Source organism: Dreissena polymorpha, chromosome 6, assembly GCF_020536995.1.
Source record: "Dreissena polymorpha isolate Duluth1 chromosome 6, UMN_Dpol_1.0, whole genome shotgun sequence".
Taxonomy (NCBI): domain Eukaryota; kingdom Metazoa; phylum Mollusca; class Bivalvia; order Myida; family Dreissenidae; genus Dreissena; species Dreissena polymorpha.
In genome coordinates, this window is record NC_068360.1 from 5,286,871 (window position 1) to 5,302,987 (window position 16,117).

A 16,117-nucleotide genomic window follows, 5' to 3' on the forward strand; every position below is an offset into this window, starting at 1 on the left:
ATCGTGTTATAAAATAATATTAATATTGATTGCTGGAATTACGACAGAACAATATCATTTGTGTAATTTGTCTTGTTTTTACAGGGGTTCAGATTTCCGCAAAGCGTTCAACAGACTTGAAGACCTGACATGTTTGTTTCCCAAAATACCTCACTTGGCACTTACAGCGACAGCAACACCAAATGCTATAGAAAACCTTATTGAAAGTCTGCAATTTAAGACACGACAAAAGTATTAGCCAACCCACACCGCCCTTATATTTTTGGGGGTAAAAAGAAAGACTGCCAAATATTCACAAATATGAAAAGTATGATATGATAATGTATGAAGTTGTGCCTGAATTAAATGACCAACATATTTAGTTTCCAGTCACCATAATGTACTGTGATTATTTGGAATCTCTTGGCTATTGCTTTAAACTACTTTGCTATGAACTAGGAAAACGTGCATATTGTCCTGAATCCAGTACACAACCAGAAGATCGAATCGTAGCACAATTTCACAAAGACTACACGGACAGAATAAAATCTCACATTATTTCTGAGCTAAGAAAGAACAATCCAAAAGTTTTTTTTGTGCTTGCAACAGTTGCCTTAGGCATGGGTCTAAACGCGCCTTCAATTGCAAGAGTTATTCATATGCGACCACCTACAACACTTGAAAAGTACATGCAAGAAATAAGTAGAGCAGGTCGCAACGGTAAACCTGCAAGTGCCTTGTGCTATTATAACAACAGTGACATTGCGAAAAACAGGAAAGGCATGGTAGTTGAAATGCGCTCATACATTCAAAACAATTCCACATGCTTGCGCTTACATTTGGTTAATCATTTGGGCTACAGCAGTGTCTTGTTTTCAAGGAACCGACATAGTTGTTGCAGTAATTGTATGGCTGGTTAAATGACTGAGAGATGCCGGTTAGAACCATTTTAAATCTGAACCATAAACTAATTTAATCACAACTATGTTTAAAGTACTTGTTTGTTTTTATTCACTATTACATATATAATAAGAACCGGTACTATACAAACAGGTATGTATAGGTCCCTGATAGAATTGTGCAACATCTTTCAATTAAGCACATGATATGTACCTATCCTTAAACATGACACAGTAACTTAACCTTTTACATTTGATCAATCAAAAATCAATTTACTTGAAATCGAATGAGAAATACCAGATGTTTCCTTGTCAAGTTTTGTGAAAATAGTCTAAAAAATGTATTGTAATGCGAAAGACAATGTCATGTTTACTGGAGTATTTAATAACTATAAAAAATTTGACAGCTTTCAGCTAAATCACATTTAATGGTTTTTGAGCAACCAGGTCAATAACAAGGAGTTTATAGTGTATTCTGAATGTTTGTGTAGGGTACAAATCAGTTCTGAATATGATGACTTCCTTAATGCATACATATATGTTTCACTAGTCCAACTAATTTAGATCAAAAGTGAACAATGTGATTCAATTTTGCAACTATCAATATCGGTCCTTCTTTATCCGTTGCAATTAGTCGCTAAATGCCTTGTCAAAACACGACATTCATGTTTAGTATCTTAGCAATTTATTGCATATTGAAGTAATGCTATTATCACACTATATGTGTATTGTAAATCGTTACAATAACAATAATTAGCTCTATGCAACTGGATTTGCTGGTTTTACTCATAAATGTAGCACTATATTTTGACATTTTTTCTGATAATATTGTTATATATATATATATATATGCTTCTAGAATGATTAAATATATGATAGAAATTAACATCTCTTAACGTAGAACAGTAAATACGTGCTTTCTTTCTGTATTATTTAAGTTTTAATTACCATACTTTTTGGACTGAAATGAACATAACCATAAAAGCTCAATGTCTGTCTATATTGTTCTAATGAGGCAATAAATGCAAACGGTAAATAGACATGTTACTTATTCACAATTATCACAGAAATCATAACTGACAAAAATATACACCGGCATTTGTGTGTAAGATTAAATACAGGACTTACATCATCAGGAAACTCATAAATGTTGAAATGATAATCACTTTGTGTTAAAAACTTTAATGATTACAATTTCCAGTATCTGATATCATACTTAGATTTCAATATTTCAACAGTACATGAAAAATAAGTTGTTTGTTTACAAAGGAACACATTTTAATGGTTATCCCATAAACGTTAAAAATACCTTTAATTTTTTTGAGTACCTGGGCTGGTATTCTAGAATCTTCTAAGAGAAATCTAAAACTAAATGTGAATTAGATGGAAATTTTATATCAATTTTACTGTGCCAAATTCAACCATTTATGCTCTCAAAATAATTTTTTTTACTTCACTGTATATAATACTATTTAGAGTTGCACAAAACTATGCCTGAATTATGTACATTGATATGAAAAGAATTGGTGATTTTCTTAGACAAAACAGTTAATTACATATTCAGAATGTATTATTGGAATATTCATTCGGTTTTGTAGTACCAAAGCGCTTTTCTCTTACTTTATTATTTATAGTAATTGCATATTTTATCATTCTGACTGCATTTATAAACTGTTTCATTTTTTCAGTACTTACAGAATCAAATTAAACAATTAGTTCTGATGTAAAATCAGTTTTTATATGCAAGTGTCTATTTCACTTATAAATTAAAACAGCATATTAAACATTATTGAAAAGATTATTCCAAGATTGATGTCATATGCCAACTTTGCATTGTGTAGTTAATTAAACATTGTATGTTGTATAATACAAAATGCATTATTTCTACCACAAGTAGACCCTTTAAGGCCTATTGCCACTAATTAGTCACTGTATAAATTTTACTCTGTTTTGATGCACTTAAAAAACTTAAATTATTACTACACTTGAGTATTTTTTTTTATTTTTGTGTTCATCATGTTTTGCAAAAGATTGCGTTTATGCATTTGAAAATATACTTATTCAAGTATTTAAGGCTTCATCTCCATACGTTAGATACTGATGAGCAGCAAACAGCATAAAGCCTGAACAGACTGTGAGTTACTCGCAAACTGTTCTGGTTTTATGTTGTTTGCTCATAACAATTTCCACTTTGGCTCTGAACGGGAAAGGGTAAACATACCTATTACCTAGTAAAGGGTATTTGTGATGATAAAAAATACACTTGAAAGGTATTAATGCTGGAAAATGCAGAAATAATACATTTTTTTCTGTAAAAAGTGTATCTTGTCTGCATTTTTAAGTGTATTAAATGCACACTAAATGCAGAAAAATACAATAAAATTACTGTAAGCACTTTTTCTTGTAATTATATGCTAAGTGAATTGAAATCATCTTTAAATAACCTTTTTATGTCCCCGGATCAAATGATCGGGGGCATATTGTTTTTGGCTTGTCTGTCTGTCTGTTATTGTGTGTGTCTGTCCAAAAACTTAACCTTGGTCATAACTTTTGCAGTATTGAAGATATCAACTATATATTCGGCATGCATGTGTATCTCATGGAGCTGCAACTTTTGAGTGGTGAAAGGTCAAGGTCATCCTTCAAGGTCAAATATATGGCTTCAAAGCAGCACAGTAGGGGCATTGTGTTTCACGAACACAGCTTTTGTGAACAATTAAAAAATATCCTTTTATATAAATTCTCTTTTGAAATATGACACTTAAATGACATTTGCACCACTTATATGAGATATAATTTGTGCTCATATGCTTTTTCATTATACTACTTGATATCATTCGTATGAATCATGTGTTCTTAAATAAAATGTATCTGCCACTTATGTTTTGTTGTATGAAAATCACCCATAAAATTCATTTGAAAGCTCAAGAGATAAATAGCAGCACGCTACACCCTGCTTCTTTTTTTATACATGACTTGATAGTAATTAGTCCCCATTTCTATATGGCTAAGGGCAAATTTACAGCTATGACAAATTAGTCTTAACTGGGATCCCAGAGGCAGAGTCTTTCCTACTACTTGTATTTAGTTTAATTCAAGACCTAATTTGCTCTTTGGCAAATATTAGTTTGTCACAGAATTCAACTGAAGTTTTTTCACATTGTAGTTATTATGATTTTATAATTTTTATATCAGATTATATCTCTCTTCAAAAGTTTAACATGATTACTTGGTAGATTCAGAAACAAGATCAATGCATCATAACATAAAATATAAACACATGTTATAGTAAAAATGGCAGTTAAAAAAACACTAGATTATCTGCCTTAAATCTGTGATGATATGGTGATGTATTGGAATTTCTCATAAATAAGGTGTCCCGTAGTTGTATAATTGTATAGTCACATCATAAGCGTTGTCATAAAAATAATTAAAGCCTATAATTTACTAAAATAATTTGAAATGTGATGCGTGTTTTTTCAAGATCTGTATATATATAGTGTTGAAAAGTTAACATGCAACATAGTTACTGTAATTAGGTGACAGTTAGTTTTACTGATTTGGTTGGATGCACATGTAGATATATCATGTTTTGTGGCGAGGACAGTAGCAAACACGAGCACCGCATAGCGGGTGCCAACGCTCGGCTGCAGGTGCAGTTTTTAATAAAAGAAAGCTGTTACTATCTTTATTTTAAGTCGGTGCATATATGACAATATAACATTAGCTATGTATAGCTATTTACCGACATATTCTTTTCAGAAGAATATTAGTGGTCACAGTAACCTTTGACCCAAAAATGGATGTGGCAGGTGCAGCTGCATATGACGTTTTAATGTTGTAGTAGAAAGCACTTAGAGTAAAGAGCCATGTTAAGGTTTAAGCACGGCGGACAACGAGCTAGCTATGACAATACCTCGGGTTTTCAGCCGAGCTACAAATGAGTTTCATATTGTTTTAGTAAACAAGTAATGTAGTTATAAGGGCAGAATCATCAGTTTTTATATTTATTGATGATAAAAAAGTGCTGCTGGCATATTGGATGTGTTCATCTAGCTATAAGAAGGTCCCTGTTTGATCCCCACTGGCGATGGGTGAGGGTTCTCAAAATCTTTAAATAAAATGAATAAGTTAAGATATGGCTGAGTTAGCGTTATTGATTCAGTGGCTAAAGAACGTACAAATCAAATCGACCCAGGTTAAAGACCGAGGCTAAATAAACCCGAGGCCGCATGAGCCTGTTATACTCTGAAAAAGTATTATGTCTACACAGGAAACAGGCTTGAGTGTCTTACTAAGCTTTAGACGTTCAGTGCAATCTATCTAAAAGAAACTTTATTATTTTTAAAAATAAGCATTCTGCACAAAGTCAATTATTTACTTTACCTGTGTACATGAATCATTTCAGTCTTGATGGTTAGTGAACTATGTCAAAAGCACCATAACTATGAAACACTAGTATATTGAATATTGAAATGTTCCACAGAAATGATGCTGATGATAATTCTACACGATGATGCATTATTAGAAATTTCTAAATTCCATTTCCACCAACAATGCCACTACCAGTTCAATTGCTTCGAACAAAGTTGAAAATAACACTATTCCACTCTAGAAACGTGACACATGTACTCAATTTCTCATCTTTTCGCAATAACAATCGTCTACCACTATGTGTTTTTTCGTGCATGCTCCTGATTTAATCAGCGTTTAATAGTATTTCCCGGAGGAAAATTGATATTCACAACATTTTCTCACAGTGTCACAATTTACATGTTTTCTTGATATAAAAGAAAACATGTCCCTGTCAAGGTTGAAGCACAAATCACATTCGGGCATGGGTGCCGACATTTTGTCGGCCATTTTGAATTTCGAAAGAAGTCCGAAAACAAATTGGCGCCTACGTTATACCAGGGGCTACTTTATGCAATAAAAAGCCGGTTGGGTCCAGAGTGATTGTAAATATGCGATGTGAGTTATTTTCATATTGCATGATGAGTGATAAAGTCTAAGTCTGGAAAAGCTGAATAATGCTCGAATTTAATTTGACCTCAATTTGTTGCCTTTATCTTAGAGCTAGAAATCTGAGTCTAACAAGAAATGTTCATATAGTGAACATATTTGAAATGCTATTTTAAAAATGCATGACGAGTGGTGAAATTTCTGTTGAGATCTGACCGTTGACTTCACTGTAAATTTGACTTTAGTCAGTTAGATGGTTGTGTAACGTGGCACTTTTTAGGTAAGCTATTTTAAACGTGCATGATGAATGACAATGTGACATTACGCTGTAAAGCATGCACGTACAATTTTAATTTGCACTCTAACATGTCAAATAATGTAAACTGAACATATCAATTGTGCATCTTGCTCTATGTATGGCACCATCATAATGCACTAATGCAGATAACATACAGTAAAATACCTGAATTTTACAACATTAACTAATTTTATTGAACGCTGTGACAAAACAACAAATACAATACAGTTCATGTTGAGCAACATATTGAATTTTAGAAAGTGTATTCGAGGAGATACCGGTTTCTGTATATTTCTTGCGCATACGTTGATTTCATGTTTGTTTTATCGTACAGGTGACACGCAGCCCGATGCACAGGCCACAATAAATGAAGTTTTCTTAATCGAATATCGAATGTCAAACGGATAATGCAGAATGATGTCGGTAGTGTCTACATTTAAACATTTATTTGAGTTGCTGTGTTCTGCGTGTCAGAGTGTATACAAACGTGAATTCAAATTTGTTTTGTATGATTTGAGATATGTGGGTTAAGTTTGACATTTATTTCATTTTCTAATTCTTATACACCCTTAAAAAAGGCGGTGAGGTATAGAAACACTTCGGCATGCGAGAATGCGGCGTCCAAAAGAACTATATCCGCTTATTAAGTAAAAGAGAGAATTTCAAATCATCATGATATTTTGTGATAATGTTAATGAACATAATATAGGTCAATTGCGATAACAAGCCAGACCGCCTGAAGTACTTCTCAAGTAAGACCCTTCAGATATAAAAATGGTAACATAAATCTTATCCGCTCCCCAACTCAAATTACTCAAAGTGGATCACCACGAAACTTAGGGATAGTGTTTGTGGTGTTCTAATCTCTGCAAATTTGAATAACCAGTCAGATCGCACGTAGCTCTTCTAAAATAAGTGCATTGAATTATATAAAAAATAACAAAAGCAACATTGTCCGCCAGCTAACTCAAATAGTTATAATTATATGATCATCAAACGCGACCCCAATTGTTGTGGGCAAACAATCTTGTGTCAGTGTGTCAGTTCAATTACAGCCAAAACTTCGGAAGCTTTTCTGAATTATAAACCGTGAAAAATATTAAATTCCCCCCCCCCCCCCCATAAAAAAAAAAAATCCGCTTTCTTACTCAAATCATACAAGCACCAAACCTAATAAATGTAACCGGGAACTTTATACGGGTGTATACGGGTGTATTTTGTGACAAATTTGCAATATTGTTTTCTTTGTACATTTTTATGTTTATTGTTCATCCCTTTATATATCTTGCATATACAATATGAGGTTATGTTATATACATTTTTAACAAAGCATGTATACGGAAACTTATTAGCAACTCCAGAAAACACATTTGAATCACACAATTATTGTCCATCTCTGTGATTTTTGCTCTCATATCAACTTTATATGCGCATGTATTACATTAAGATTCTCAGAAATATGTTCAGGATTAGGCTTTGCCTCCTTTGTTCGTCTGAGCATAATGACTGAACGCATAATGAATAATATGAATGCATATTGCTTTTACAGGGCATTGTACTTATATTGAGGCAGAAATAATGATAATATGCTATGTGCTATTGTTTTAGAGTTGGTCTCTTCATTACCGCTAATTAATAACAAAGATTATTCATGAGAACTACGTCATGCTGCCCGATGTCGATGTCGCGTTTGCTCGTGAATGTTCGACTATCGTCGCGGGAAATTCACATGGGATATATTGGCAAACAAAAACATAAAAACGTGCATTTTGTATCTCGCTTTAATCAATCTTGATTTGTATTTTGAGTGTTTATTGGTGTTTAATCATATTCATTTTTGCGCATATTATATCGAGTCCTTTAATAAATACGCAATTGTTTTGTGTGTGACATGAATATTATATTTGATCATATTTTATTCACTCGTTAAACAAACTGGTTAGCCACTTTTAAAATAATTTATATTTTAATAATTTTATCACGTTTGCGCTTGGGAGCACAAATGGCCGCTCGGTAATGATACTTTTTACGCGCGTCTATGCAAACAAGAAATACACACAACTGGAATTATCGCGTTCGGAATGTCAACAATTTATAGTTTTGCATGAGTGCTTATTTAATCAATGAAAACACTTTTTTGAAACTATGTTTTATGCTCTAAGGGGCTTAATAACAATTTTGTAAAGTGACTATTTTAAAAATAATTGTCAAAGATTCACACAAAAATATACACATAATCAATAAAAAAATAACACTCATAACCAGCAAAAATGTTACCTTTGTTAATTCAGTTATGGATAATAGTTGGTGATAGGTAATTAAAGAAAATGTTTGTAGCGCTTTTTCTCTATAATGTGAACAATACTTTGACGCAGGGGTTGCGCTTTGATTTTGCTCCCACTGGTTTGAATCTCAGAGTAGGCAATATATTTTATTTAACCTTTTTTCGTGCTATTTCAATTAGTTAAGACTATTCAAAACATAATTGATTTCTTATTAAACATATTTAATGATAATTTTCAGAAAATACGAAAATCTGTGACAAAGTTCCTTATATTTTTATGGTTTTATTGAAAGACTATTGTCGTTTTTTTTTTATGTTATTTTCCTTTCAATGTATTGTTAGATTCGAGCGTCACGAAATATAACCAACAAGCCTACTATACTAGTCAACAAAGCAATGTAATATTAACCGATATTTGGCAAAAATGTAATGTCCTTGTTATGTTTTGTTTTGTTTCTACTATTTACTATCTATATCACGTATTCGGAATCCCAGTGATAAAAACCCACACTTTCATTTCACTGATGGCAACCTGGGTGTAAGTAAACTCTTTATTGTTCATTTAATGTGAAATAATAGATTTTCATATGCACTTATGCATGTCAAACATAACTTACTAGTAAATAATTTATGTATTTATGTTCATGGCTGTATAGATCAAACACGAATTTAAATCGAGACATCAATTGCATTGAAACAAAACTGGTTGTAATTCAAAAACATGACAGCCCTTCAGCGCTCAACTTAATGTCACTGTCCTGATGACCTAGTGGTTTAACCACATTTGAAATAGAGGCAAACATGGCCGTTATATTGTCAAGATAAGCATTCAAATCAAATGTAATCATGATCGAATGATTATACTGACTGCTAGCGCGATATCACGGCTTTTCTAAGCCTGTTGACATGGTGACCTTATTTTTGGGGCACGCATGACCCAGATTAAAAATAAGTTTTAAAATTGTCAAGAAAAAAATATTCTGACAAAATATCATCTTCATTTTGTCATAAAAGTGGCTTCCTGAGTGGTTTAAAAGTTTTTATAAGGATTTGACATTGTGATCTACCTTTTAAACACACGTGACTCAGATTCAAACTAGTCCTAGATATTATTAAGATAAGCATTCTGACCAAGTTTCATCAATTTAGGAAGAAAATATAGTGGTTCTTTACCATAAATGAATAGTAGCAACAAACGCTGAATAATTCTTCATGTTGTTCCAAAGGCCTTGATATTTAACAGATCTATTTTTAGTTTATATATTCACAGGATCAACATAAAGAGAATGAGTACTGAACATATAAATAGGACACTAGGAGGCGACGGCTTCTTTTTTCTACTAAATATTCCTATAAAGTGCAACACGATTGTGGTGGTGTTTTCAGAATTGTGCATTTCGAAACAAGAACTCGAGTACATCGGTTTCCAATTAGCTTTCAGTTTGGTTGCAAGGTTCCGTATGTTTGTCCTGAATTTTGGGTTCTTCTTTGCGAATAGTTTTTACGAATTTTCCGAGGCAACAGCGGATGACAAGACTATTTCGACAGATGCAAATGAGGACAGAGCCGACAATCTTGCTAAACAGCCAGGTTATTCAAAAAATGCAACAGCATATATTGATAATCAGACGAATGACACTACAAGTATGTTCATAAATAACGACAATATGACAAGTCAAAATGGAAGAACGATAGATGATTTGAATACAACCGATGCTATTGAGAACACCGGCAATAGTTATAAGGAAAAGACGGGGTTAAATACAAATACAAATGCTTATAACGATTTACCTAAAGGTCCACCTGATGGCAAAGCACTTAAAGCCGAATGTTGTTTACATAAGAAAGAAGATAATAATTCGCCACATGGCAATAATAAATCTTCCAATCAAGATGTGCTTAGGAAGAAAACCGGTCAAACAGATTGTCGGAAATTGATTTTCGTAGGATTTCAGTTGATTTCAGAACCGGAAAAACAATATCAAGAAAGCGATAAATCAAAAGAAAATTATTTCCAGACAAAATCCTTAGGAAAAACCTGGATCTGTGGACCTGATGAAAGCCACGGAAAAAATCCCTTGGTCGATATCCCTGTAGGTCTATCTGATACGGAAGAACGTTTGCAAGAATCAAGTCCAATATACAACGTTGTTTCGAACTTAGTAGGTACAAATCAAAGAACTTATAATTCTATTGCAAATAAGAAAATGCGTTCGATGTGTGAACAATGTCTTATGTCGAAAAGTGAAATGAGAAGCAAAGTAAACGTGTCTATAAAGTCAAATCATGAGGGAATTCCCGTGGAGGAAGATGACGGAAAATATTTACCAACGGAAACAACAGATTGTCTTGTTATTAAAATACTTTCGTCAAAATTTATAAACAATGCACCGTCCAAGAAGACGAATTTATACGCCTCGTGGGACACATCAAATTTACGTTGCATTGTTTTCAAAGACACGCCAACTCCAAAGGATGTATCATTGTATCCATTGAATGAGTTGAGAAAACACGATAAAAAAGAGTCGAGAAAAATTATAACTGAACATGCCCATGCCCATGCAACACACAAGGTATTGAATGATTTTAAATTCGAGACTAAACTTTCAGAACAAATGTCAGTAGAGCAAGAAGTTAAGCAAATTATTAACCACTTAGGCTGTACATGCGCACAAGGCCCACGAGAATTATTCCTCTTACCCCTTATGCGTGGAGAAGAGGTAGATGACCCAGTCGAACAGCTGCAGCGGATTGTTGACACAACTGTGAGAGGTGAACCGGTCCCCCCTCAAGAAAGTATGCGCTTTGAACTTCTGAGGAGTTGCACGTATAGGATGTTTCCAAAAGATGGTAAGCCCGATGTCAGGAAATATGCTGAGGCTGGCTTTTACTACGCATCGAACAGTGATGAAGTTATTTGCTATTGCTGTTATAAACGTATAAGCAACTGGAAAGCAGACGACGATCCGATCGCTGTACATCGCAATATCTCACCAACATGTCGCTTTCATATCGACAATTCGACCGTCAATGTAGCAAAGGAAGTAACAGCACACGTCGAGACAGAAATCATGGCACAAATTCAAGGCGGGCGTCAAAGAAATATCCCACCACATAGTTCACTACTTCCAACAAGTCAGAATGCACCAAGACAAACAAATGTACCAAATGTTACCATGTCCCAACGTGGCGACACCTCTTTACCCGAGTATCAGCCACCAGTAAGTACACGAGAATTAGCGAAATATCAATCCATGATGCCACAAATGTCGCGTTGTGAAACCGCCTCATCATGTAGACCGCAGTTCCAGACAGGCATTTCAGTGCCTCAAGACAACTTTAGGATTCCTGTGATCAACACAAAAGCAGTGCAGCCATCAGAGGATGAAGCAGAACAAGGTAAAGCATATCTTCTTCGCTTCAACTTTATGTCCAGTCTTATAATTCCACAAAAAGGTGTCCAAAATTTTACGGCATTCCCGCAAGTCTATATTAGAAATTGATAATTAGTTTGACACGGATAAATGATGTAGAAGCTTAGACTGATTGTATAATGGTATTGCGATACTGTTTTAAATACTGTATATATTTGGAATAAAATGAAATTTAAATATTTAAGAATATTAAATGTAAAAAGACTATGGTCCATTTCGAAAAGTGTGTTTTATCACAAGTTTTTTTTGAAAATGATTATTATCTGAAAATGAAACTTCTGCCACAGTAACATTAAAACAAATTAAAAAACGCACTATAACAGTGAATAAACATGCGGTAATGAAAAAACATTATTTGTAGTTGTGTACATTGGCGAAATTGTCGGCGAATCACATTCACAAATTGGTGAGGTACTGACACAAGTGACTTCGGCTTTATCTCGCGCGGATTTATTTCGTGCACCAGGTGATACATTGTACCGTCTTTGTTAATAATTTCCTGACAGCTAATAATGTAAGGTTGGTGAACTGCTTGTATCAGACGAAAAACAAAAATATTTCTTTAAGAAGCAGCAAATAAGCCCCTATAAGTCATTGCAATGTACACATTCCGATCTAAATACTAAATTGAGGCTTACATATATATATATATATATATATATATGCAAATCTATTGCAGATTGATGTTAGTAAACATAAGTTTATTATAAATTATAAATTGATTGGCTCGAATTCCGGATGGCACGAACTTTTGTTGTCGGTCCCGGCGAGTTCGAGCAGTCAGGTTTCGATTGTATTTCATTCTTTTCATACATATGACGATTTGTAGCATCATATACTTATCAAAAGCAAACCATCATAAGCATTCAAAGTAATAGAAACAAATTTAAACCTGCCCTTTGCTATTGATCTCTTGTTTTCAGTGCAACCACAACAATCACAGAAACTGGAATCATTGATGCGGTCGGACGCCTCTGCCATTGTTCAAAGCATGGGCTACGATGCATTGATAGTTAGACAAGCATTATCCGATTTGCTTGAAAAGGGTTAGTTGCAACTTGTATGCATATTAAATATTGTTCTCATTCTGGTAACTACTTTGTTACTTGATATTATACAAACTTCATTCGAACGTCTTCGTTTAAAAAATGTCAAATTATTATGTTGCAATACATCACCAGAATGCCTTGCAAAATAAATAATTATATGATAATACATGGAACCTTAACAGTGCTTTGTGCTGCGTACATTTTATTTTGGATATATTGTGTTCCCCAGTCCTATAAGACAATTATTACAATTACACTTTGAATATGGGCGATAATAGATCTTTACGCAAACTTAGGATAATACAATTGTGATGGTTCTAATCATATGGTGTAGACAGATGTTGACAATTAGTAATTGTAAACCGGCTTATGGTCGTAAGATTAAATGCAGGATTAAACGCAGGATAAGCATGTGAAATAAAGAACGGTGATTTCATCTACATAGACCATATGGGACAGTGAATACATTTAACAACTAACGCATTTGCGGTTGTACACAGTTTACTGTAATTGTATTCCACTTTTTTGGTTTACTGCCCTACCCATTTTGCGCAAATGTCGTATATATTTATAGACATTATGATTTCATGGTTACTTTATCTTATAGGTGAAACGCAGCCCGATGCCCAGGCAATAATGAATGAAATCTTCCAAATCGAAGATCGAACATAAATGCTTGACGCTATATAATATCGACAATTTTATCGTTTCCTATTTTCTTTGCATTTTCTGTGTGACAATGTGTGTAGCTTATGATATGTCTTGTTGTACTTGTGCGAGAAGAATTTTGTTTTGGGTTGCCCAGTAGGGATAATTAAGACATTTAAAACGCGGTTGATACGGATACTTATTAAAATCACCCAACAATATATATAATGGTCTAATAGAAAAGCTAATTTCAATGTTCCCAAAACATTTAATTCATAGGTATTAAAACTGTAAATCATGTGTCATTATTGTGTGTGATACACCAGTTCATTTTGACTTGTTAGCGGACATTTTCATTTTTTTCTCTTTGGAAAATTATTTTGAGGTTATACCTATTATGTTAAGAATATACTATTATGTATGCAATATGTTTCTTTGCATAAACGGTCTAGATTGTTTTGAACAAAATCAATAGGTACAAGAGAGAAACCTGATAAAGTGCAATTATTGTCAGTGGATCCAAAATGTATAGCAACATGTGAAAGTAACATGTGAAATAGGATTTATTGACCAATTTCTGATATCAAACCTATGGCTATTCATTCTGCGGGAAACATTCTGATTAGTTTGTCCGACGCATTGTTTATTACATTTTTACATGTAATAAATTAAATTACATTGCGCGAAGTACAATCAACATCCTAGCGTAAATCATACGATAAACAAATAACACTACTATTGGAACTTGAACTTATGTTTATATTATTGCAATGTGTACATCTTGGTCGGTTACATTGAGCCGATAAATGAATATCAGTACTGTTATAAGACACTGAACATCTTACAAGGCTGTTACGAATATTCTTAGGTCTTTTATAGGCCAAAATAAGTTTAGTTAATGTAAAGACTTAACACTTTCCTTGTTTGATAACCTTAACAAATCACAGTCTTTGTGTTAAACTTTAGCAATATTAGGAATTGATGTGTTAAAACATACAGTAAATGGTATTATTGAATCAGTATTTCTCTAAGTAACACATAATGCACTTTCCTGTGTCATATTTTTCACTTGAGAAAATCCATTTTCAATAACATTTGTTCGATAATTTCTCCTTTTAAAATATTCAAATAAACTAGATAAGGACTGATCAAATACATCATCATCAGAACTAATACGTCTGTAGCGCTTTGCCTGGCTATATGTAAAACTCCGCTTACAGGACATGGGGTGAGATGACGTAAAATCTAAGTATAAATGCATATTAGTGAGTTAACAAAAAAAATGTAACCACAGTGTCTAATTCACTTTTTGATATAGATACATCAAGGAAAGATATACACTGTTGAGATATATTAGAGGTAAATTTTATGGTGGAATGGAAGTTATTTAAAGTATTAATAAAAGTTTTTAAATCTTCTAAAGAGACATTCCATATCATAAAAATGTCATCCAAAAATCTAAACCAAATATGTGGTTTAGTAGAGGTATTGTTCTTTCTCAAATTTACCCCCAAAAAGCATAACAATAGTTTGTAAATAAGTACCATTATTGAAATAAAAACAGTTATTTCCAAGAACAACTTGCACAAGTTTGCTAACATCATCCACATTAACATGGTTATTTATAGTTTCTTTTCTTAAAAAAAATATGTACAAGCATCTATTCCCTCACTTTTATTATTAATTTTCTTTATAAAGAATACTGTTAAGAATACTTGTAGATACTTATGAAGCACTAATTTTGAATTGAATGCATTATCATTTTAGGTCTGTTCGACATACTTTTCTTGTAATACAAAGAATAATTTACAGTCTTGCAATTTTATTCATAGCCGTATAATATATTCAGTGTAAGTATAATGTATATTAAAATGATATTCTGTATGTTAATTAACATATTAAACACAGTTAGTGTGAATGTGCAGTTAAGATAAAACACAATTTTTATGTTCATTATTACAGTAATGCATATTATTCATGAGTTTCGTTTGTAATGTTTAAATTTGCATTTTGACTGATATTGATACAGAGATGAAGCCGGTTACAAAAACATTTACCGGTTATCCTATAAATGTTACCGATTTATTTAGCGGATAACTGAACAACGTAAAACTGTTTAAGCATACTTTAAACCATGTCAAATTGTACGTAAAGGCACTCTGTCTAAAAACGGACGTAATTTATGATCACTTTCTTTGATTACATAAGCGGCAATATCATGCTCGTGATATAAAGTTACTATATATAAAACCTTTAATTACATAGATTTGAAAATGTATGTTATGCTTTGTATGTTCTTTTCCGGTCCTAAAGCATATGGATGAGAAATAAACAATTCAGTATGCTATTTTTGGTGAGGTAGCTTACGTTTGTGTCGAAACGCTGACAGCAATGTTTGTTATTTATAGTTTGTAGTTTATAATTTACTAAACAATATTGCTTTGTTATATTGCCTTTATTGTATGTTTTGTGTACTTGGGTGAAATAAACAATAAGATCTGTATGCTCTATTTTGTACTTAATGTGTTTTTTGTTCTTTTCGTTTTATTTCTTATGTTTTATTT

At 33.0% G+C, this 16,117-nt stretch overlaps 1 protein-coding gene across 1 annotated transcript; it reads left to right on the top strand.

Annotated features, from left to right (window-relative positions):
• The first annotated feature begins 9,698 nt into the window (after positions 1 to 9,698).
• Positions 9,699 to 16,054, top strand: LOC127835144 (uncharacterized). Its single transcript, XM_052361448.1, has 3 exons — positions 9,699 to 11,821; positions 12,780 to 12,902; positions 13,513 to 16,054. Exons 1-3 carry the CDS (start codon positions 9,709 to 9,711, stop codon positions 13,575 to 13,577), a joined length of 2,301 nt encoding a protein of 766 aa, XP_052217408.1. The 5' UTR covers positions 9,699 to 9,708; the 3' UTR covers positions 13,578 to 16,054.
• Positions 16,055 to 16,117: the final 63 nt, after the last annotated feature.